Source organism: Eurytemora carolleeae, unplaced genomic scaffold (genome assembly GCF_000591075.1).
Source record: "Eurytemora carolleeae unplaced genomic scaffold, Eaff_2.0 scaffold146, whole genome shotgun sequence".
In the NCBI taxonomy this organism is placed as follows: domain Eukaryota; kingdom Metazoa; phylum Arthropoda; class Copepoda; order Calanoida; family Temoridae; genus Eurytemora; species Eurytemora carolleeae.
The window spans coordinates 236943-261855 of NW_019396503.1; the positions used below are offsets into that span (position 1 = coordinate 236943).

A 24913-nucleotide genomic window follows, 5' to 3' on the forward strand; every position below is an offset into this window, starting at 1 on the left:
CCCCCCCCCCCCCATCCCAAATAATTTTCCCCAATATGTATCTCTCATTTCCGTCCGATTATGTAAACTGTCGTTTTGTGAACTCGAATTTAAAGAATTTTTTAGGTTTTATGCAAATATTTATGTATTTTATAGCAGAATTGTTAGCTTAACGTATTTCATCTAATGCAGGGGTTTCCTTTATTAATAATTAGAACTTAAACTTTTGGAGGAATAAATCTCTCAAATCTGAAAAAACCAATGAATCTATTTGTCAAGGATATATTTGGCGAAGAGAGACCTGCATCCCCTGAGCACATCGAGGATGATATTCCTACTCAAGCATTTGTGCGGCGGAAGGAAGCTGAGAGAACGGATGTGAATCCTAAACCTGTTCTTAAAACTAATAATTTATCCCGAGCTCTACAGTCTAGGCTGGATAGGAGGAAATCTAGCGTTGACGAAAAACCAAAGGGATTTTTAATTATTTTACATCTCTATTTAATCTTTTACCTGTCTGTTTATTTGTTTCTAGTAAACATCAAAATGGCTGAACCAATCAGGCCCAATTTTCTGAAAAACATTGCAATTCTCGAGTGCATAAAGATTAATTAGATATTAAATAAATATTGCATAAACCGTATTAAGATGATAATTAAGATAATTTCAAGGTTTTAAGATCAAGATCTAACAGCAGAGACCGGAAAAGACGACAAAAGGAGAGCAATAATCAAACCCCGGACCATTCACGTTCTAGCTCACGTCGACAGAGCATAGACGCCGGGATTAAGAATGATGTTAGAGACGAACGACGAAGCAGAACGAAAGAATTCAAAAGAGAAAAATCAAGAACTAGAACAAGAAGTAGAACAAGAAGTAGGGAGAGGAAAAAGAAAGAGAAGAAACGGAAAGCAAGTCGAAGTAGATCAAGAGAAAGGAAAAAGAAGAAACGGAAGTATAGTGACAACGAAGAATCCCGGAAAAAGATTAAACGGATTAGCGAGGAGAGAGATGAAGAAGAAAAGAAGTCTAAAAGTATGGAGAAAGATCTATCAGAATCTCCACGGTCTAGTCACACTAAGAAGAAGAAGAAAAAGAAGAAGAATAAAGGTATTGTTCAATCATACTCTGACCATTCAGACCCTGACACTGATCACTCGAACCTATCCACTAGCGCCGTGAAGACTGAGACGGATCGAAAGTACCTGGAGTCGGACGAGGATGAGGAGAAGGTTATTGAGAATATTCGAAGGAAGAGAGCTAAGCTGCTGGCCCATCTACCCGAGGAGGTGGAGATGAGAGCTCCCAGAGAGGATCTAGTTGGGGCTCAGGTTACCAAGGACAGCAGGGGAGCCAGGGAGAATACGGTTCCTATAACATGCTTTCAACAGGTTAGGATAATTTATTCACTTATTATTCAAATTTAATATGTTTAGCGGCTCTAATTATAGAAACTGGATTAAATATGTTTAGCGGCTCTAATTATAGAAACTGGATTAAATATGTTCAGCGGCTCTAATAATAGAAACTGGATGAAATATGTTTAGCGGCTCTAATAACAGAAACTGGATTAAATATGTTTAGCCGTTAATAATAAAAACTGGATCAAATAGTGTTTACTGTTTATGCTTGATAGCTCTAAATTTCAACGTATCTAAGTTTCCTGTACATAAAACTTAAATAAACTCTGTGGAACTGAGACTGCAGAAATTACAAAACACGTTGTATGTACACACAAAATGTTGTGGATTTTATGTACATATTACTAAATATTAAGGATCCCGATGGTCTGAAAGAGGTTAAACAGTACAAAACTGTACTGCTGACAGGATCCACAGTACAGGACGGACAGTACAGTCAGATCTTTCAGTTGTCAGCAGCACTGCTCAACCAACCAAACAAAAGGTTTTCACTTAATTAAAAAAAATATCAATTATTGCATTCTGCCATTTGCATTGCTTTGTGATTCATTTGAAGGTGGATCTCCAGTGAAACTTTTCGTATTTATGAGTTCCCAATTTTCTTAATATTTTATATTTTGCGGCGCAGGATCTGCGGACGTTGTAACAATTCTAATTTGAGGTTGAAACAAGTGTGAGATAATTCTTGAACTCGACAATCCACAGTTGAAAAACGATTAAATTTTACCACAGTTGAAAAACGATTAAATTTTAAATCCGTAACAACAACAAACGAATTTTTGACTTCATTTTTGGCCAATTTCTTAGACGTTCTACCATAGGTAGAACAATAGTCACATGATGGCTACGCTTTACCAGAGCAGTGTAGATAGATAGATACGACCTATAGTTGTACCTATGATAAAATTAATAAAGAAATTGTCCATTTATACTAAATTGTCCATTTATACTAAATTGTCCATTTATACTAAAGACAATTGGTAAAATAATCGTTTTTATAACGCCACTAATCAAATTGCCGTTTTGGGAAATGTTGATCCTTAAATTTTCATTTAAGAAAATGGCACTTGGGAGCTTTTCCATTTATTTTAAATAGCTAAATTTAAAAAAAATGGGATCTTTAAGAAAAAGAGGAAATAAGAAACCTTAAAAATAGGAAAGTTTAACCCTAGGGATACATATTAAGGGAAAAGAGACAATCCCCATGGAAAAGATGCATAATGATTAAAAAAAGAGAACTTACAGTTAATGAGTTTAGATAACAGTCCATTCGCCTTAAAACATAAATTATCCTTTCACTTATCCTTTAACAAGAGAGAAGTTTTTAAAATTTTCATTGCTTTCTACAAAAAAGGAATATGGTTTGTTAACTGCTTACTATGATGAGTTTTAAAGATTTTTTATTTATTTCTCAAAACTGTAATGTGGTGTGTGCACCGTGTACTTTGTGTTGAGTTTAAAGATTATTATTTCTTTCTCAAAAATGTAATATGGTGTGTGCAGTGTGCAGCGTGCAGTGTGCACCGTGTACTTATGTCGAGTTTTAAGATTTTTATTTCTTTCTCCAAAAAAAGTAATATGGTTTGTGAACTGTGTACTGTGATGAGTTTAAAGATTTTTTTCTTTCCCGAAATTGTAATATGGTTTGTGAAATGTGTACTGTGATAAGTTTTAAGATTTTTATTTCTCACAAATGTAATATGGTTTGTGCACTATTCAGAGCCTAGAAGATCCTGTAGTTATTTTTCTTCACTACAAGGATGCTCTTCTTCCTACCCTGCTTGCCAAGCTCAACAAATTCAAAATATTCGGTAACTCCAAATTTTTTTATTTACAAGGTAAACAACATTGAAATGTATGAATATTTACAAAAATATTGAATAAGCATGGATGATTAATATTTTATCAAACATGGAAAATCTACAGAAATTCATTCATCGAAACACGGAATATTACAAATAATTTTTTTAACCCATATAAAATTATTTATCTCCAAGATTTTGTTTTTCGTATAAGATAATAAGAAAAACTCACGTGTGTGAAACACAATAAAATAATTGGCATAAGAAAGTATAAAAACGTCCTTAGACTTTTAATTTATGAGATTTATTTATTGTTTAAATTTTTTTGTAAATGCACACAATTTATTACAACTTTAACGATATGTTTGTCAATAATATTTAAATATACGTCAATTTTGTCTGAAAAATTTCTTAAATTGTTTGCAGTAAAACCTTTGAACAGATTTAGAAGATTATTTTCTCAAGTTCTTATTTTTGGTTTAGATCATTTCTCTGATCTTGTATTATACTGCTGTGATATGGTTGGATTAGCCTGGAGTCTTCACCTAGACAATCTTTGGACAGGAAAACATTATCCTAGCCTTGGGTTAGTATACAAACAGAGCTGGCAACTTTTGAAAGAGGAAAAACCTAATCCCTTCCTCTGTACGGAGAGTATAACTGCAACCCTACCTATTAAACCCATTCTCTATTGGTCAATAAATTGCACCGATTGTGATGCAAAACCTGATTGCACATTACACTCTTGTAAAAAGATTGAGGTAATGTAGTAGAGTAACTCCTTTTATTCAAAAGTTTCCGGCTCAAAAAATTGTCAAAAAGAGATAATTTTCATAGAAAACGCAAAGTTGTAGCAGCAAAGACTACTGAGTCGTTGACATTGATACACTCATACAGCTATGTCTTCATAAAAACTAGACTTAGAAATACTTATTTAAATCATGGAATTATCTATTAAACATCATAGGATAATAAACAAATGAACAGGGTTATCCACCAAAACTGAGTCTAAAGTCGACTTAAAACTGTTCACATATGACATTTCAAGTCTAAATTAAGTTAAACCTCTGAATGTGGCCTTTAATGGATTATTTAATGATTTGGGAAAGAAATAAAGAAAGAAGGTTATAATTTCAGGGAATCATGAATATATGGAAACGGATTGAATTTACTATGTACTAACTACTGATACGACTAAAAAGTCCAATGATATGTTTTCAATCACTATTAATTATTTTATTTAAATTGTTCAGAACAATTGTTGGAAGTTTAGAGGATAGTCCTCCTCTGCCCTCCGTTTCGTCCAGCGGGGCTACAGAACTATTAGGAACAGTTTAAAAAAAATTTAAAGTCATAAAAATGTTGGACAATATTTGTTTGCCCATGTAAAATCCAATTTCTGGACCCAGTTTTATCCTTCCTTAGATAATTATAAAAAAATGTTTTAACATGTTTTACCTAAAATTCGATGTAAGAATCGGATAATTTTAAGCCCGATTATCTTTAAAAATGTAAGAATCGAATAACTGTTTATTGAAAGCTCTTCTTTTTCTTAACTGTTTTGTCCATATAGAGAGTGTACTGAGTAAATTGATGCAAACCAATCACCTCAACATGACCAAGGTCCTGGAGATGTCCAACAAGATGAGCCTTGTGGAGTATATGTCCGTCAAGTACAGTATGATCCAGGGCGTGAAGGTTGATCAGGGTTCAAGTTTGCCAGACTACCTGGAGATATCTCAGAGTCATGATGCGTGGGGGACCCGGAGTAGAGTAGATCTAGTCTGGACCTCGCTAGAGAGTCTCTCTAAGGTTAGTTTAATACTTTGAAATCGACCTAAGGGTTACTCCCTTGAATAAGATTGATTAAACTTTAATTTATTATTTAAATCCAGAACTTCCGAACAATTCTCACAAAATATTAACTTTTTCTTCTCAAAATTTGTTTTCAAGACTCTGCAAGTCGGTTTTGTTGCAGTAAACACTGAGAAGTAAGAACTTATGTATATTTAAAATACAAAAGTTTTGACCTTTGTTTAGAAGTTGAAAGGAGAGAAGAAATCTAATCTCCTTCTCCCTGAGAAAAGATCTACTCCGCTACCTATCCCGGAGCCTGAAGCGCTAGATGGGGAGGATCAGGTTAAAAATCATAAAAGATTTTTAGATTTTAAAAATGAAACTAGAACAATTGTTAATATATTTATATTTATATATTTAGTGTTGGTCAAATTTTTCAATTCGTCAGATTTAATTTGTTTTCCCCGGTATTTAACGTTTTTTTCCCGGTATTTAAAGTTTTTTCCCGGTTTAAATGACAGCTTTTATCCACATTTTGCATATTTAATAAGAACAAAATTGTAAAAAAATACAATTTTAGGTAAGTCCTGATTATTGTGAAGCTTCTTTTATAAAAAGACTAAGGTTAAAAAGTTTAGTTATTTAAAATTTGTAGGTAAAGATATTGAAACCTCCGGCCCCAGCCATCTTCAGCTCTAACCTAGGACCTCTAGCCAACCTCAAGCTTAAAGCTAAACAATTCAAAGGAAACCATTACTTTTTTATATTAATTTTGGTCATTTTTAGTATCATATCCCGCTTAAACCAGTAGTTTTTATATTAATTTTGGTCATTTATCTGCATAGTATCATATCCCGCTTAAACCATTAGTTTTTTATATTAATTTTGGTCATTTATCTGCATAGTTTTATCTCCCGCTTAAACCATTAGTTTTTATATTAATTTTGGTCATTTATCTGCATAGTATCATATCCCGCTTAAACCAGTAGTTTTTATATTAATTTTGGTCATTTATCTGCATAGGTTTGTGATAGTAGTCCCATTATCTAATAAATTTTCCCCCAATTAAAATTTTATTTTTGCTTAGGTTTTAATCAGAAAGGTGTAAGTAGTGATGTGCTTTTGTTTATATTTTCTGTTAGGCTCAAAATATGTAACAAAGGAAAATTTAGTTTAAATTGTGCATTCTAAATATAAATTTTATGTTTAATGTTAAATGTTAAATGTTAGCCCTGGCCGAAGTTATATGCAAAAAAGACCCAAAAACGATGCAAAAACGTACCAAAAACGTCCCAAAAACGTCTCAAAAACGTCCTAAAAAACCTCCCAAAAACGTCCTAAAAACGTCCCAAAAACCATGCTAAAACGGTCGTGTCGTAACGATCATTTTCGGATAGTTTTTGGAATTTTTTTACTTTGAATATATTGCTAAGTTTTATAAAATCAAAGGTTAACATAATACAGTTTTAAAATCTTTGGAAGTTTTATAAAAAAAAATCTTTTACTATGACTGTACCGGAGACCTTTACTGTTTAGTGAAAACTCTTCTATACAACCATTAGACCTGACTCTACAGAACTTATTAAGTCGTAAAATGCATTTAAAACATGTTTTGGAAGAAAATAGTGGATGCGCCTAGGACAAAAAATTACGCAAAAGTTTTTTCTTCTGGTTTCGTAAATCGAGATATTGAATTTTACGGCTATTTTATGAGATTTGCCATTGTCAACAATATTAATCCATGATATTATCTTTGATGCAATCAAAATATTTAGTATTAACCCTCAAATTCAATACACCCACAGTGGATATCAAAATCAATAGTCGGAATCATTCGAGCATTCGATACAAAAGTTTCCAGCTCTGACTATTTACATGTTCAAATAATAGATGAAAGAACAAATATTAGGAATCACAAGTTATAAGAACGAAAATTGCTGTATAAAATGATTTTGATCATGTCAGGGGAAACCCAAATACATTAATGCAGAAAACGCCTTAAGAAATGTTGCTCCAGCGCATTGAAGAAAACCTAGTCCAACTAAACATTTGCTGCAATGGATAAAAATGAGTGCAAAATGTAAGAAAAAGTTGCGACAGATATTAATGTATACAACTTTAATATCTTGTGCCAAAAAATCCCAAATATCTTTTTTTTAAGATAATTCCCAATAAATCAGAGACATGATGTTCTATATATTTTCCATTTTGGAAAAGGAATCTACAAACATTGGAAAAGAAATCTACAAACAAATATTAGCGTCTTTTATTTTTTCTAAATTGTTTGTTATTAATTTGAACAGTAAAAATATTAAGAATTTCTGATCTTATTATGAATAGATAAAAAAATATAGGGGTAGCTTTTCTCTCATCACATGTACAGGGGAGCCACAGCACACTTGTCATCACACTTGTTTTTTGATAGAGGGATTTTCTATTTTTGATATTTCAAGTCCTTTAACTTAAAAATCACTGATTGGGTTCCCTTTTATTTCTATCAAATACTAAAAAAAAACCTCCGTTCAGCTTCGTGACACCCCCTGCATTATCACCCCCTAATGTTTTCTTTGAACAAAATGACAGAAATTCATGTAGCGTTAAAAATAGAAAGTGAAAACCTTGTTCTGAGACTATTTGTCGGGGTTTTCCTTTTTTATTTGTGAATAGTCTTAAAGGGGAAAGCTGACGAATGATCTGATGAGGACACACCAATGAAGACGCAAAACAGCGTGACATATATAAATAGATTATTAAAATTTGAAGGGAATAGTTGTGCCCTGGTAGAACTCCGTGTCCCCGCTTTACAGCTGAGAATACATCAACTTCGTGGTAAACTTGTTCAAGTAGAAGGTCAGTGACCCCCCCAGCGGGAATAGGGTTAAGTTTTTGTGTCCTAACATAGGTCAAATCGACAAAAGGAAATTTCAATTGAATTTTAAAAATTATTTAAAAGTTTATATAAAAAACAAATCGTAATGTTGCTCAATTTAAACCAAGAAGTTGTTTAGAAATCCTAGTTATCACCCAGTCAACTTGAGTTCTGAAAACATCACGTATCCGGTGGCAACCTTGAGACTGGAGGAGTCTTGAGGGGAAAGGGAAGACGGAGTAGGAGACTTTGAGGAGAAGGAGGAGGAAAACTTAAGGAGAAGGATAGATGATTAAGATAAAGGAGATAAAGGAAGAGATGAAAGAGGATGAGGAGATGAAGATTGAAGAAGGAGAAGAAGGCGGAGATGGAGGAGAAGGATGCGAAGGAGGAGGAGAAGAAGACGGATGAGGAAATGGAGAAGGAGGAGAAAGAAGAGAAGGAGAAATAGGAGAAGGAGGAGTGGGTATTGAGAAAGTCGTAAAAAAGCTAAAATATTGTCGGCACACTTGGTGCATTGCTTTGGTGTAAGTCTTAATCCTCTCCCTAAACAAGTTTTTTTTATTAATTTCTTTTTGAAAGAATGGTAGTTCTTAGGCACTCCACGTGAAAATACAAACTGAAAGAAATTTCTTTAATTTTCAGAAAAAATGGAGGAAACAGAGGATCCTGGAGTCAAGTTTAATGATGCAAGGTAAAAAATGATCATTGTAAGCGTAATTTCTAGTGAGAATGCAAAGATGACAATGCCAGATTTACAACTGTACCCTTAATAGCTTTCTCGGATCAAGCATAAATTAGATATCCATGTTATAGTTTATTTTCATTTGCGAATTTCTTCTATGTATAAATTTGGCTTGTCTGTTTGTCTGTCTGTCTGTTTGTATCCAATAAACGTTTTGTGGGACATCTAGGGACCCCAGGGAAGGTTTATGAATGATTGAAATTTTAAAAATTTGTGTTTTAGAGGTTTTTAATTTTGTAAAAAAATTTTAATTTTTGAAAATCCGCGAATTTTTTTTTTTAAATCCGCAAAACTTTTTTCATCTTTGTTTTGAAATGTAAACAAAAAGAACATGTTCACAATTTAAAAGCCTAGAAAGAAGGGCGCGAAGCGCCTTCAATTTATAGTATTTTTAAATAGCAATAGAGAAGTTATCAGAATTGAAATACTCATTAATTATAAAAAATGACTGTTTCTACGTTTTTGATCTGAATGAAGTTTAAAGGGTACCGGCATAATTGAGCATTGTCATCGATGCAGAGAGGACTTGAAAATACACTCACAGTCCCATTAAGAACATTTCTCTTCAGTTTAAGTGACCGTACATCTGGTTAGCGTAACGTTTCTTACATTGACGAGAATTAACGTTGATAATCTATACATTTTGACGGATAGCCTGGATGGATTCCAGACTGCAGACTGCATGTTGATGCTCTGCACCCTGAGGGCGGTCGGGGGGTTCCATGTCGGGTTCCTTTTCAGATCTTATAATTATTATTATTATTATGATTACATTTTGATATTAAATTATGCGATATAAGAAGAAAGCCTAAAAATCGAAATAATATTGATAAAGAACGCCAAAATATTTTGATTTTTACCGAGTTTTCCGAAAATGTCAAATGCTTTTATTTTAAACGATAGTTCAATGTAATTTTCTTCTAAAGGGTCTAATTACACGAAAAACGATTAAAGCATATTTGTAAAGCAGTTAGGGAAAAAGGATATTGACCATCATATTCTCGCTTTAAATCCCAGCTTTGCCTGGAGGAGAAGCCAGGCTAAAAACCTTCCCGTGGTTCTAAAGTCAACCCTGAGGGCGGTCTGGGGGTTCCATGTCGGGTTCCTTTTCAGATCTTATAATTATTTATTTATTTAAATCGATCCAGGGTTTTATGAGTATAAACATAGATATTTACTTTATACAGTTTGAAATTGGAATCTTAAACCTCAACCTTTAAAGGAACATGGTTTGGTTTTGGAACCTTATTTCAATTTTGTTTCTTTTTCATATTAATTCGTTATTTTTGTGCTAAAACTTGATGAACCATTCAGAGATTAAGAAATATTTGAAAATGTCTCTTTTTAAATGTTCCAGATTTGGATTTTAAGAGCAAAAGATCTTTGTTTGCAGTTTTTGGTTGATATTTTGCTCCTTGGATCTGGACCCGGATCCAGAAAGCCAAAATGTTGCATATCCAACGGATCCGGATCCTAACCACTGATTAAAACATTTATAAATGAGTCCAAGAAATTGTAAATGATATTACTACTACTGCAGGTTGAGCGTCAAGATGACTGTAGACGGTGTGAACAAGTTTATTTACACTGTTACAGAGGAAGGTTCTATGTTACATATAAGGTAGGCCTGCTATTGAAAAAGCATAAAATCCCCCAAGCCCCCTCATCCTAAATCGAGGTTTGTAAAATGTTAATGATTTTTAATTAGTCAAAAAAAAGGATTGAGGGATGGTAATTTTGGTAGATTCGATTGGAGGAAATAAGAAAAAAAAATGTATTGTAAATGTTTATGACAATTATATTTCACACCAAAATAACATTCATATTTCCCATTTTTGCAATATACTATAAAAAAAAACTTTGATTGGATGGAATACTTGTTTGAATCTATAAACTGATAAAATTTCATAAAAGATTGGTTTAAGACTCCATTCTCCAGGGATAACATGGGCCGGGGCATTTTCCAAGAATACGTTACGTTGGATTTTGAAAAGGATCTGGGGTATATATAAATCTAAGAAATAACCCCCCCTCCCCCGGGTTATGATTTTTGATCATGTGGGGGGGGGGGGAATGAAAAATTGGACATAATTTAACCTGTTTTTTCATCCATTTTAATGCTTATAAAAGGGGAAGTGGCTGGAGCTCGACCCTAGAGCTCGGAGAATCATTGTCCTTGAGGATCATGATTCTTTGACTATAGGTTGAATGTTAATAATAATAATAAATACCAAAATAACCCCCCCCCCAAAAAAAAAAAAAAAAAATAGTTAATTATATTCTTTCCAATTTAGCGAATAAAATTCAAACTCAGTGCAAACATACGGAATTTCTGGGGAGGGGGGAAATTCCAAATGATTAGACCCTGTTAAGAATCGGAATATACTTCAACAATGTTTTAGATGTTGTTTATGTGAAATAACCGTGACAGGAAAGAATAATCTAAACCTTCATGAGTTTGGCAAAAAACATCTTGGCAACATTCAACGGATTCAGGTCAGATCACAAAGCAAACCATATGGGGACTTCCCTTCATTCATATTTAACATAATGATGATCCTTCATGAATGAATGGGTGCCAAAAATGGTTGCATGGCTCAAATTTGGTCGTGTTGCAGGGATTTCGTCACCAAATATTGGAATTTAACCTTTAACTAGGTACATTGCAAAAGTCAGAATTGAGTTCATATCCGGGCTGAAAAACCATTTCTCATTCAGGAATTGAAACTCCAGGTTGAGAAATGGAGCCTAAAGCTTCCTCAACATTCATGATTTGATTTGATTTGGTTTGATAATGTTGAAGATATTTATTATCTTGTAAAGTGTTTATTTCTGAAATTACTTTAAATATAAATAGTAACAGAAATGCTTGGAAAGGGATTTAAGAATTTCAAAAAAAAATCTCAGTGAAACCTAGTTAGTAACTTTTTTAGGCCAAAAAACTCTCAATTGTACAATCCAAATCCTAAAATTTTCTCCGCAATGGTGGCTTTGTCCCCCCTGCATCCCCCCTCTCTATCGCAGGAAACTGCCCCACCCTGTTAAAAAAGTGTTTTTGGTTGAGTCTTCAAAGGGGAAAATGGTTCGAAAAAAAGGGAAGGGGGCAATAACATAAATATCTGCCCAAGAACTAGTTTCTTTGTAAACAAGTCAATGTTTATCAACATTAACAATCTTTGGCGTAAAATACTTTTGAAATAATACATTGAAACAATGATATACAAATATTAAATACAATTCATTGTTTAGATTAAAACTGAATCTGTCCTTAACAGTACAGCACCGGCCCCAGTAACACAGAAAAGTACGGCTGGGAACGACAGAGGTATTGAGACTAATAATTCTACAGGGTGTCCCAATAAACATGGGAAATTAATGACGAAATGTTAAATTGCAAGAACAATGATAAAATGGTTTAAATAATTGATAAAATTTTAAATATCTGAAAACAACTTTGGAAGACTTTTTAAAATAAAAAAGACGAGGAGATAAGTTTAGTTTTAAGTAAAAGCTAATTACTTTATAGATTTATGATTGAATTATGAATGTCTCACAGATCAAAAATTCGTCTTATTTTTTTATAAAACCCTTTTGTGTAAATGTAATAATACATTTTTTAGAGGCCGAGGGTGTTGGGTTACTCGTTTTTTCTAAGACCACTCACAGGACAAATGAGGCCCTTTGTTATAAATTAAAAAATGTTAAAAAGTGCGGTTGGGGAAATGAACGAGTTTAGAATAAGAAGTACAACAAGTTTAAACTTGTTGTGTTCTTGATAATCTGATAGAGTTTAATCTAGTTCTATTCTAGATAATCTGATCAGTGCCTTAGAGTTTAATCTAGTTCTCTTTAGATAATTTGATCAGTGCTCTAGAGTTTAATCTAGTTCTATTCTAGAGTTTAATCTAGTTCAATTCTAGATAATTTGATCAGTACTCTAGAGTTTAATCATGTTCTTTCTATTCTAGATAATCTGATCAGTACTCGAGAGTTCAATCTAGTTCTATTCTAGATAATTTGATCAGTACTCTAGAGTTTAATCTAGTTCAATTCTAGATAATTTGATCAGGACTCTAGAGTTTAATCTAGTTCTATCCTAGATAATTTGATTAGTACTCTAGAGTTTAATCTAGTTCAATTCTAGATAATTTGATCAGTACTCGAGAGTTCAATCTAGTTCTATTCTAGATAATTTGTTCAGTACTCTAGAGTTTAATCTAGTTCTATTCTAGATAATCTGATCAGTACTCTAGAGTTAAATCTAGTTCTATTCTAGATAATCTGATCAGTACTCTAGAGTTTAATCTAGTTCTATTCTAGATAATTTGATCAGTACTTCATAGTTTAATCTAGCTCTGTTCTAGATAATTTTGATCAGTACTGTATAGTTTAATCTAGTTCTATTCTAGATAATTTGATCAGTACTGTAGAGTTTAATCTAGTTCTATTCTATAGATAATTTGATCAGTACCCTGGAGTTCAATCTAGTTCTGTTCTAGATAATTTGATCAGTACTGTAGAGTTTAATCTAGTTCTATTCTAGATAATCTCATCAATACTCTAGAGTTTAATCTTGTTCTATTCTAGATAATCTGATCAAAACTCTAGAGTTTAATCTTGTACTATTCTAGATAATCTGATCAGTACTCTAGAGTTTAATCTAGTTCTATTCTAGATAATCTGATCAGTACCCTTGAGCTGGATAAGAATCTAGTTGGATTTAGAAAGGATAGCTTAACACAGCAGCTGCTTGATACTATTAAAAAAGAAACCCCGGTAAAAACGACATTACTTTATACATAAATAAGCCTGGTAGTTTTGTATTGAATAAAATTGTGATAATGTTAGTTATTTTGCTTGGGTACATAAAAATTCTGAAATCAAATTTTTCTCCGCTATTTTTTCCTGATCTACTTTTCACTTCAAGTGGGAAATTAAGTTGCAATGTTTTGCTAAATTCAGATATTCCTCTGTAGATCTAATTTCATGGGACCCTCCACTTTTAGAGTAACATGTTCGATTCACAATAGTACTATTAAATGCTTTGTCAGATGAGAATGAATAAGATAACCATTTCTTTCTGTGGTCAGTTAAAGGTTTAAAGGTCAGCGTTGTGAATTGCTGGTCTCTTTAATAAACTCAAAATATGAAAATAATTTACTTAATTTTAAAATTTAGATAATTGGTGTCGAGTATCTTGTCGAGGTTCAGGAGATAGGAAGTAAACTTGAACCTAAGATTAACTGTTTATTATGTGAGAAGGTGAGTTCTAATATTTTCTAAACAGAGGTGGACATTTTTGTAGAGGATAGCACTTAGCTTTAGTCACTTAATATCTCGATATCCATTGCACACACTTTTAAATTGAGGTCCAATGCCAGGCGGTGAAAGTTGTTTTTTCTTGGCAATAATGTAGTCGACTTCTAAGATGAACAGTAGAGCGCGGAAGTCAGTGGTCCAAAAGTTTTTCCCCCGGAAAGTCAGTTATTACTAGTGGCCACGGCCCTCTAAATAAACATTTATTGTGATACTAACGTTTTAGCATTAGAAATCGATACTTTCTGTCAAAATATTTGTAGCATTTTTGTTTGAAAGCTCTGGTTTGCTGACAGAGGTCGTGGATTTTGGTATATTTTTCCGTTCATTCTCATCACCTTTTGGCAATTTTATTTCTAATTTTTTTAAATGTGTTTTTTGAAATATGTGAAGGATTGGGCAGTTAAATAACCTCTGAAGTCCCATTAATTACAAAAATGGTTTTCAACTTGTTAATTGTTTTCTAGACTCTGAACCTGAAAAGTGAAGTGAAGAGTCATCTTTTATCTCCTTCTCATCGGCTCCGATACCTAGAATCATTCTTTCCGACGGTTCGGAGAAAATTCGCTAAAGTTCCGAACATCAAGTATTGGCAATCTCCAGCATACGATTTCCTGGAGTCGGTAGCGCTGCGGATAGAAACCAAGTTTGGTCGGGAGAAGATTGTAACGGTTCAAGGGATGGAATACTTCACCCAGAACCTTCCAGCCTTGCAAGCTCTTGCAGAGCTCTCCAGACACTTTACGGAGGATGATACTCTTAACTTTAAAACCATCCCTGATCCGTTCGGTTCCTTTATTAAAGAAATACCGGCTCAGGAAATTGTAAATATAAATGTTCTGGAAGAACCCTGCCAGAAACCAGGGATAACCTTGGCCGGGAAGTATCTGGGTCTAGTTAGAACTGTAAGTATAATCCCTCCTGGATCCAAGGAGAAAGAGAAGGACGAAGTTCTCCAGAGGATTTCATCTCTCCGCGCTAAACTGATGTCCGATGACGAGCAGTATAAGACGATCACAAAGTACAGGAAGAGGATCGAGAAGGAAGGTGATAAGGAAGAGGTGGAGGATGATACCCAGTACTTCAGAAAGTATAATCCTAAGCGTCAGCGACAAATTTTTAACGGATTTAAAGAAAATCAAGGAAACAGAAATCAAAACCAAAATATGAACAGGTAACTTTTCATATATTTCTAGGATTTAAGAGCGGCTTAAAATTATCTTATTGTTTTCAGGTCCGGATCAAGGGGTCGGAGTGTCAAGTCCCGATCAAGATCAAGAGATCGGGGACCCAAGTCCCGGTCAAGATCTATATCCCCATATGTCATCGCTATGCAGAGTTGGAATAAGTTCAAACAAATGGAGTCTGCTATGTTGAAGAATGTGAAGACCAAGAAAGAGGTTTTCCAGAAGCGTCCTGAGGATCATCCGAGCTACGGAGAGGAATGGAAACTATTCTGGAAACAGAAGTATAACGAGCTTGTGATAATGGGGCGGGATCCTAACACACATGACTACAAGTCAGATTGGATTCCATACTGGGAAAAGAAACTGGCAGATTTGTTCGATCAAGAGGTTCTCAATAAAACCGACGATCTCATGAAAAAGTTCAATCTACCTTCTGTGAATGAGCCCAAGAGAGAGGATTACGAAAGAGCTAAAAGCCCCCCGCGCCGCCGACGTTCACCGTCACTTAAACGTCGGCATTCGCCACTTCCCAAGCGAAGACATTCCCCGAGTATGGAAAGGTACAGACGATCGTCGCCGAGCCCAGGAAAGAGAAGGAAACGTTCAAGGAGTCCTCGAGGACGGTCAAGAACTCGGAGTCCCGTCCGAGGTCATAGAAACCATAGTGGAGATGGAAATCCGAGGACAAGAAACCCTTCTCCTCCACATCCTCGAGGCCATTTTGGGGACAGGGGTCGTACTGGGCCAAGCAGGCTGGCAAGCCAACGATCCGATCTATATTCAGGTTTAGTTTTTGTTTTCTTGTTTCAATGGGGGGCTTTTATTTCGTTGCTTAGTTAATTAATCAATAATTAATTATTCAATGTTTAAAAAACTCCCCGGAATATCTGTTGTGTATTAGAATATTAATATATGATGCAGGAATTACAGAGTTGGAGGATCGTCGGGATCGTGGCCGATCCATCTCTCCACTGGGACTAGGTAATTAACTTCTGTGCTATATGACACTGAAACCAAGTAAATTGTATATGTTTTACCAATATCTGTGCTTGTATATATTTGAGAAAAAAAAAGATTTATCAAAAAAGTTTTTTCTCAAAGATATGCTCGAAGTGCAACTTTTTAAAAGGTTTTCATCACCCAATTATATTTTTTGAAATAAGAAAGTTTTGGTGAGAAATGTCTTTTGAGTAATTTGGGCCAGTTGTTTTGCCTTTTACCGCTGTTGAATTCCACGATGCTCTTTCTAGAAAATCCGCTGCCCTCAAATTATCCATTTTGTATTTTGATGAAATCATAAAGGAAGTTTTCTCGATTAAAATCTCGTTGACGTTCATTGAAAAATAATGCATTCATTGTTCTTATTATTTTTAGATTACTTGCTTTTAATGATTTTTTGTTAACTTTTTAAAATTTAGGAGCTGATGCTTTGAGCCGAAGCCATGAGTTCCACAGATCAGACATGTCCGGAGAAATCGAGGTTATCTCTGTCCTCCGTATTCTTACAGCACTAGAGGATTCCTTAGGTAGTCTCGGACCTCATGTTAACAAGATCCTCGCTAGAAGTTTAGCTTTAGAACAGGAATATTATTCATGCTTTAGATCATTTTAGGTACTTTTGAAATAGAGTGTTAGTGACTATCCTAAAGTTTCTCTGCCAGAGTCTTTTGATCCTAAACTTACTAGTTTCTTAATTCAAAATAGAGCTAGGATGTATATGTATAGTATTCACCCGTCTACAAGCCGATGATGAATTTTAATTCTAAGGCTGACTACGAATGTAGATTTATAATCAATTAAGAATTTAATAAATTAAAAGATAAAACGAAAAATCGGTTTTGTTAAGTAACAATGAGAAAACAGATCAACAATACAGTGAGATATCCTGGTTTTCATATATGAAAATTGATAATTTTGAATTGAGGGTTTTCTTTTTAAGTACTTGTGGATTTATGTAATCCACAGTCAGATATAAAGAAGGAATTGAACAGAATGCAGAAAAACGGAAAAACGACGATATCATCTTCATTGATTCTTAGATGGAGGTGGAAAGTTTATTGTTTATCAACCTACAGTCAAAGTATCATGTCTTATAGTCATTGTTACGTTGATCTACAGGGTCGAGCTTAAACCAACTTACCCGTGTCCGCTTTGGTTAATGGATCCTTTCGGGTTTGATTTTTTAGGACTCAGTGTGTATGCCAGATATGCAAGAAGGCCTAAAAATTCTTTAAATGGCATTTTAGAACAGTACACACGTCTGTTTGAGAGTAATTAAAGTGTTTCACAATCATAAATGACTCTTAAATTGAAATTAATTTTCAGTCCCTTTAAGTATTGTCCCTTTGTATTATTTATTGTCTAACTGTTAATCAATAATCTCAGATGAAATGGAATTTCTCTTTTAAATCTGCTTCTAGTTTACTGAATAATAATATGGTGCAGAAGCGAGATGGAGCTAGCAAAGTAATCCTGGAGGATCCAGACAGTGTTTCTATCTTGGACATGGTCAAGGAGAAGCTCCACGGTCAGATGATGGCCGGCCTGCTCTCCGGGTCCAGGGAGGGGGCTGTCAGGGTATCCTTGGATAATTTGACCCGTTTGCTCCAAGGAGCAACTAAGAAGAGATCTGTCAACCCAAACCTTCTCCTTGGCTCAGGATCAGACTCGGAGTCTAAAGGAACACAACGCAACCTTAACATGTGAAACCTTTACCACGTTTTCTGGAATTTTTTCTTAAAAATCTCTATGAGTTAGAAGTCATCCATAATGAATTTTTTCGGTTTTTTATTTTTCGTTTCTTTCATGATAAGTAAGTGCATTGCATTGCTCCAAACTTTAAAGCCTGTTAAAATGGTTTAAAAATGAAATTTGTTTATAAAGTAAAAAATAAAAAAAATTCAAATTTTATCAAAAATTCTTTTTTTCCATTCTCTTACTAAATTGCCCAATTTCGACCATTTAAATTTTTTATGAGTTAACATATTGAATTGTGTTTTAGGACCGCTTGGAAGTACAAAATCAGTTAACTTCCTGATAGCACAGTCCATATCCACTGTGCTGGTTTGTACGGGGAGGATGGAGGTCGCGGGGCCAGAGCTAGAGAAATTGGTAGATTTATTGATGCAAGACCTCTCCGTCTCCGACACAGTCTCCGAGGTCGGAAGGGTTGCTAGGGAGTATATGGAGGCTGTGGCCTTGGAGAAGAAGCTGATTCAAGAGGAAAACATTCTTTATTTTTATTATTTTTTTTTGTTTATTTCATATATTTTTCCTTTTTTCATATCAAATATAAAAGACAAGATTTAGAGCACACCCCCCCTTCTCATACAAATGCAAATTCCTCAATCCTCATCACTCTTTTTTGTATTCAAACTAATGAATGTTTCTGGTTTAGGAAGCTGAGCGTAGAAAAGCTCCTCCTGAGATATATAATCGTCCCGTACCCCTTCCCTCTTGTCAATCAAACTTCTACGACGATAGTAACGTGCGAAGAGACGATATGGTTGGGTCAGGTCCGGCGTATGTGACACCAATCTACTCGGGGCCTGGCATGGCACAAAACGACCACGCGGACGAATTTGATGATTTTACTTCGGACGAATTAAAGTCTTTGTTAGAAAACTTTGAATCCTTGTCTAAACAGGAGCAAGAGGATTTGATTCAGTATATGAAAAAGTTGGAACGAAATAAACCTGAAATGGTGAAAGAATTGTTACCTATGCTTAACAGAATTCAAAATTCTTCCATGGAAGTAAGTTATTTTCTTGCAGGTACTTTTGATACCTTCACCTTATTTGGTGGCTGTTATAATGTTGATTTGTGCAGAAATTAAGTCAGAAATACTAAATACTAAGTTTTGATACCTTCAGCTAATTTGGTGGCTAATATAATGTTGATTTGTGCAGAAATTAAGTCAGAAATACTAAATACTAAATTTTAATACCTTCACCTAATTTGGTGGCGTCATAACTTGATTTGTGCAGAAAATAAGTCAGAAATATTAAGTTTTGATACCTTCACCTAATTTGGTGGCTGTTATAATGTTGATTTGTGCAGAAATTAAGTCAGATATACTAAATACTAAATTTTGATACCTTCAGCTAATTTGGTGGCTGATATAATGTTGATTTAGACAGAAATCAAGTCAGAAATACTAAATATTAAGTTTTGATACCTTCACCTAATTTGGTGGCAGATATAATGTTGATTTAGACGGAAATCAAGTCAGAAATACTAAGTTTTGATCGACTGAAAGAAACTGACGAAGTAATTTAAAGTGATCATCCATTTGGAAGATTTGCATGTTGCGGTCTGATTAAAAAATGTCCTCATTTATCTTTCCAAAATTTACAATTTTCAATTATAATTTTCCTACAAAAATGATCTTCTAAAACAAGGATGGAAAAACGTTATTGTGTTTCTTAGGAAAGGTAAAAAAGTATAATACTCCAATAGGAGTCCTGAGAATCAACACCACATAAACATAAACATAATTGTGAATCCTGCAACTAGTGTAGGGTCACTTGGTAACATGTCGACAGTCCCATTAATGACAGTTTTTGCGATAATTTGAATTTGTCCATTTCCTTGTTCAGATTTCCTTTCTTAGATATAGGACATGTTTCGTCTAAACCACCCCCCTCTTCCAACTTTAATTATAAACGTCATTATTTATTGCATTTTTCCATTTCAATTTCAAACAAAAAATGGAGAATACAAAAAGTAAAGCTTGAAAGGTTTTCATTTTTCTCCAAAATTTGTTTTTAATTTTCTATTAAGGTAAACGGTTGTTAAAGCATAATTGTATAATGTGTAATTATTTTATTTTTAGAGAACCGGAAGTAGAATTTGGTCTCCAGAAGATCAAAGAACTCTGGCAGGCGGGAGTGAAACCAATAAAAAATTTACATCTGGTAGTGTTATCAGTATAGACCTTGGTTCAGACAGTGACCCGGAGACAGGATCCAGCAAGAGAAGGGGAGAAGGTGGAGGAACTATGAGTGTCAAGGAGAGGAAAGAGCGGAATGACATGATCAAGTTTAAAGTTAACACAGCAGAGAAGGAGGAGAAGACAGTTCCTGTTTCAAAAAATGTTTTCGGTGACAACGTTGAAGACTCAGATAATGATGATCCAACAAAGCAGAAGAAAGATACTTCTAAAACTGAAACTAAATCTTCAAAAGATGATATGGATGAAATAGAAATTTTGTCGACTGATAACAATCGGATGACAAGTGAATATGGATCAGTCCCGCGCAATTCAACTAATGTTTTCCGTGGATCGGACAGAATGTCTGAGAATAGATCCTATACCCGTAATCCTGATACAATGAATCCCATGAATCCTGGATTGATGTATGAACGTGAATCCGGATCTATGGATTATCCGAGGAATAGTATGGAACCTGGATATTTAAATTTTCCACGAGGACCTGACTCTCTAAACATTAGAATGCCTAACAATACCTTGTCAAACAACCCTGGCAGTGAAACGAGGAACTACTATAATGACTGGGAGGATTCCCAATTTCATGACAGTAGAGGAAACCCTCCTTTCCCAAGCGGGAGATATTGAACTTTTTGTATTGACATTTCATGTTGTTGTTCACCTTTGGTTCTTCTTGTTATTTAAATATAAGTAATAAAATACTTAATAAATATTACACAATCTTTGTCTCTTGGTGATTAAAAAATATTAAAAGAAATTAACTTTTTGGTTCCCGTACGAGATAGACTGTAGATTTAAATTCTAGTCACCCACCATTTTGGTGTGGCATGTCAGATTCACAATGGAAACCTTGCAGTTTACACGCTTAGTCTGAGAAGTATTGGATTAGTCATCCATGTTTTTCTTTATTAAATCTAATTATTTTCAATTGTGGTGTGCTACATTAGTGACATGGCAATTAGGAACGGAGAAAATCTTAATATTAAACAAAGACGACTATATTTTCAAATAACGGATTTTAGGTAACCGTTGTAAAACGGACTTCTGCCCCTTTGAAAATTTAGAGTCCTTTAATTACAATGAAAGTTACGGGTATATAAAGTTAGACGGAAAACATGATATTGTAGAATTGATCAATTTGATACACATGTGTCGGGAATATTTATATTTATGAGCGTGTGTGTCTGGCTAAATTGCAATTAATAATTTTCCTAGAGGTAACAAAGAATATGCAGATGGCTTTTCCCCCAAGATTAGCCATTTAGAAACAGGAGATTGTTTTTGAACGAGTACTAAACGACTTAATTAATACCATGGTCAAAGCCGGATTCCACTACTATTTAGATAATTCATGATTAATTTTCAAATCCAAATTTAGCAAAGGTGGGAGTACTTAATAAAGGTTGTAAAGATCTTTTTTAAAAGCGATTGGAAATGAAATTGATGATATGCAGCTTTTCCCCATCATATTAGGGTTTCATCAACCATCAAGTTACTTTTACAAAGGATTTGAGCCTTTGTCACAAACACAAAGCTTATAATCCCTATATCTTTGCAAGCCTTTGATATTTCAAACTCGAGTTATCTACTCTAACAGGCTTTATAGTTTGAAATTTCTAAGGTCTACGACGTTATAGGGTCCGGTTGCAGCGATATTGGGAATAGAAAATCAGAGATTATGCCAAAGACTCAATATCTTTGAACCACTTATCTTCAAATTGAACCGGCGTACAAGATAATTGGTTCAACTACAAGGTGGATAATATAATAAATCTAGTTTATGATAGACAAATATGAATCAAATTTCAATCTAGCTTCAAAACGAATAATACGTTTTGATTCACAGTTTTTAATTTCTCATTTAGAGCCTTTACCAACATACTATTCGGACTAAGGTCTTGTATTCAAATTAATTACATTTAAGGGCGCTTCGCGCCCACCCTTTTGTGCTTATTAGAAATTTTGTTTTAAATCCAATATTTTGGGCAGCAGGTGCAGTTAAGTACAACGAGTCCCACTAAAATGATAATTTAAAGACGAACTATTAAGATAATGAATATAAAAACATATTGAACAATAGAAATGCAGTTGTAATTACGATTTGTAGCATATTCAATATACTTTACAGGGTTACCCACTTAAAATATAAGACTTCCGAGCGACTGCAGTGAATTTATTCTTTCTTCTTTCGAATATTTCAAACTTCTTACGGATTTAAACATTTGAATATTATTTAGTTCACTTAGGTTAATCAAGACAGAAGACTAAATTTAACCTTCAGATTTTCAGAGCTTAAAAACGTTAGGTTGTCATTTTAATTCTAGTTTTTGGCTGGTTAACCCTTGTTAAACTTATAATGTTAACAAGTTCCAGTCCAACACGGTAAGTTTGATAAGTTAGATAAGTTAGATTGAAATTTGCGAGAAAACATTTTTAAATAAGGACATACAGTGAGAATCTTAAAACTCTGAAATAGGAAGACGACTTTTAGACTCAAGATGGGACTATAAACAGTCTACTGAAGATAAAACACAGAAATGTGCAATGCAAAACAGACCCATTTCACTTAATATGTTATTTAATAAGTTACTAGTATAACTAACAATTTGGTAATTAATAATTTGGTAACTAATTATTTGGTAACTAACAATTTGGTAACTTGACAATTTGGTAACTAATAATTTGGTAACTTAACAATTTGGTAACTTGACAATTTGATAACCTGACAATTTGGTTTACAATAAAATTCTGAAATGAAATAAGCAGGACTATTTAAAGATTTATGATTCACCAGGTTTATTAAACTTTCATATATCATTTACTTCTTTCACATATGATTACATTTAAACTACATGCTTATGAGGAAACTTAAATTCATTAACTGATCCAGGTACTCCTCTACAGTTGATTCATCCCATTTGGAGCAAATGTTATGAAGCTGTCTCATTCGCTCAAGCTGGGTTTTGTTTCTAGAGCTGTTGTGGGACTGGTGCATATCTCTCAGATATTCTGAAAATTACCAAATTGTTAGGTTACCAAATTGTTAGTTACCAAAATATTAGATACCAAATTGTTAGTTACCAAACTGTTAGTTACCAAATTATTAATTACTTATAATCCGCCCATCATGGGTGGTCCCGTTAAGGATATCGTAATTTTCAACTAACATATTCCAAGAATTGTTTGGGGCTATTTTGTTAATCAAGAGAGTTGCGCTTTAAAAAAAAATAAAATCTAGAAGAGGATAATTATTTTAATGTTTTCTAGTTAACACTTTACTGTACAGTGAGGTACAGAAAACTCGGGAAAAGGAAGTTGACGTTCAGACTAAAGTTATGTATGACTGTAAATAGTTCAAAGAACATGAGAAACAGTAATTGTCTAGCGTGAACAGACCCATTTCACTTAATAAGGGATTTAATGAGTTACCCGTAAAACTATTTGATTTCCAACCCCATTAAAATGCCTCCAATAGTGCTATAATGCCGTCGTCCTATTCTATAGTTTTTTGGTTCTCACTGTATCAACACTTTTTTTCAGATTAGTTAACATGGAGTTCCAAACGGTTTTCAATATCGAGCTTTTATATATGCTGTCAAAAGGCTGTAGAGATGTACAGAGGTAAAGAAGCCCAGAGATTTTTAAAAATTACAAAGTCTCCAGAATTAAACAAATCCAGAGATTTTAAATATTAACAGAGTATCTTAAATCGAACACTTACACAGATTTTGAATATTTACAGAACCTCCAGAATTAAACAAGTCCAGAGATTTTTAATAATTACAGAGACTAAAGAATTAAACAAATCAAGAGATTTTAAATATTTACAGAGTCTCCAGAATTGAACACTTATACAGATTTTGAATATTTACAGAACCTCCAGAATTAATCAAGCCCAGAGATTTTTAATAATTACAGAGACGCCAGAATTAAACAACTCCAGAGATTTTAAATATCTACAGAGCATCTAGAATAAATCAAGTTCAGAGATTTTAAGTATTTACAGAGTTTTCAGAATAAAACATTTACACAGATTTTGAATATTTACAGAACCTCCAGAATTAAACAAGCCCAGAGATTTTAAATATTTACAGAGTTTCCAGAATAAAACACTTACACAGATTTTAAATATTATAAAAGAAGTTCAAAGATTTTAAATATTTACAGAACTTCAAGAATTAAAGATATAGTTTCTCAATATTTATGGAATATGCAAATCGTCTTTTAGCAGTAATCAAAGAAAGATAAAGTTTTTGAGAAAATAATACGATCATTTCTAGTGCCGCAGGTTAAAGCTTACTTATCTAGAAGAATTGAAAATATTTATTGTATTTTTTGTTCTACATATGTTTGTTGACAGATAACAGCAAACACACCAGACAAATTTGAACAATAGGCCCGTGGGAATTCTGGTGGGGGATATTTGTTCTCCCCGGACAATTCTTTCCCGGTTGGCCGCAAATACACACAACAGAGTAACCCCAGTCTCAAGAAAATCGATAACAAAAGCTTTATTTCCTAAAAAATAACATAAATTATAGGTCATGGTTATTTGTACAATGTTATAATAAATATTAATAATAGAAAAAATCTTACGATTTATTTGCGGATGATAAAGGGGTAACTTATTGTTGATCAGTATTGAAATACGTTTTTTTTAAAACTTCTGAAATAAATTACAGTTGAATATTTAACGAAATTCACTAATTCTTCATATGAAAATATTCTTGTTTAGCTTTAATGGTTTTACAACAAACGAAAGTGTTTTAGGCTCCGTCCCTGGAGAACAAAGAAAATGGGGGGCTGAAATTATTTGGTTTGGTGTCTCCGAGAGGGGATTTTGAGT

General features: G+C 33.8%; 3 protein-coding genes across 4 annotated transcripts; all 3 read left to right on the plus strand.

Annotated features, from left to right (window-relative positions):
* The first annotated feature begins 240 nt into the window (after nucleotides 1-240).
* On the plus strand, nucleotides 241-1915 carry LOC111704497 (splicing regulatory glutamine/lysine-rich protein 1). The gene is made up of 3 exons (XM_023476742.1): nucleotides 241-453; nucleotides 651-1370; nucleotides 1757-1915. Exons 1-3 carry the CDS (start codon nucleotides 241-243, stop codon nucleotides 1898-1900), a joined length of 1077 nt encoding a protein of 358 aa, XP_023332510.1. The 3' UTR covers nucleotides 1901-1915.
* A 1194-nt stretch (nucleotides 1916-3109) lies between these two features.
* Nucleotides 3110-6011, plus strand: LOC111704477 (uncharacterized). Its single transcript, XM_023476717.1, has 6 exons — nucleotides 3110-3211; nucleotides 3686-3788; nucleotides 4456-4529; nucleotides 4776-5014; nucleotides 5243-5341; nucleotides 5655-6011. The coding sequence occupies exons 2-6, from the start codon at nucleotides 3721-3723 to the stop codon at nucleotides 5808-5810; spliced, it is 636 nt and encodes a 211-aa protein (XP_023332485.1). The 5' UTR covers nucleotides 3110-3211; nucleotides 3686-3720; the 3' UTR covers nucleotides 5811-6011.
* Nucleotides 6012-7982: 1971 nt separating this feature from the next.
* On the plus strand, nucleotides 7983-20793 carry LOC111704481 (uncharacterized protein CG7065). 2 transcript variants are annotated; one of them, XM_023476720.1, is made up of 14 exons: nucleotides 7983-8562; nucleotides 10154-10234; nucleotides 11016-11109; nucleotides 11863-11938; nucleotides 13289-13389; nucleotides 13792-13875; nucleotides 14397-15103; nucleotides 15164-15900; nucleotides 16038-16097; nucleotides 16535-16698; nucleotides 17562-17796; nucleotides 18118-18338; nucleotides 18514-18870; nucleotides 19951-20793. In XM_023476720.1, the coding sequence occupies exons 1-14, from the start codon at nucleotides 8519-8521 to the stop codon at nucleotides 20692-20694; spliced, it is 3705 nt and encodes a 1234-aa protein (XP_023332488.1). In that variant the 5' UTR covers nucleotides 7983-8518; the 3' UTR covers nucleotides 20695-20793. The 2 variants fall into 2 exon arrangements, with proteins under 2 accessions (XP_023332488.1, XP_023332490.1); XM_023476722.1 differs by having other exon boundaries at nucleotides 16047-16097.
* The last annotated feature ends 4120 nt before the right edge of the window (nucleotides 20794-24913 follow it).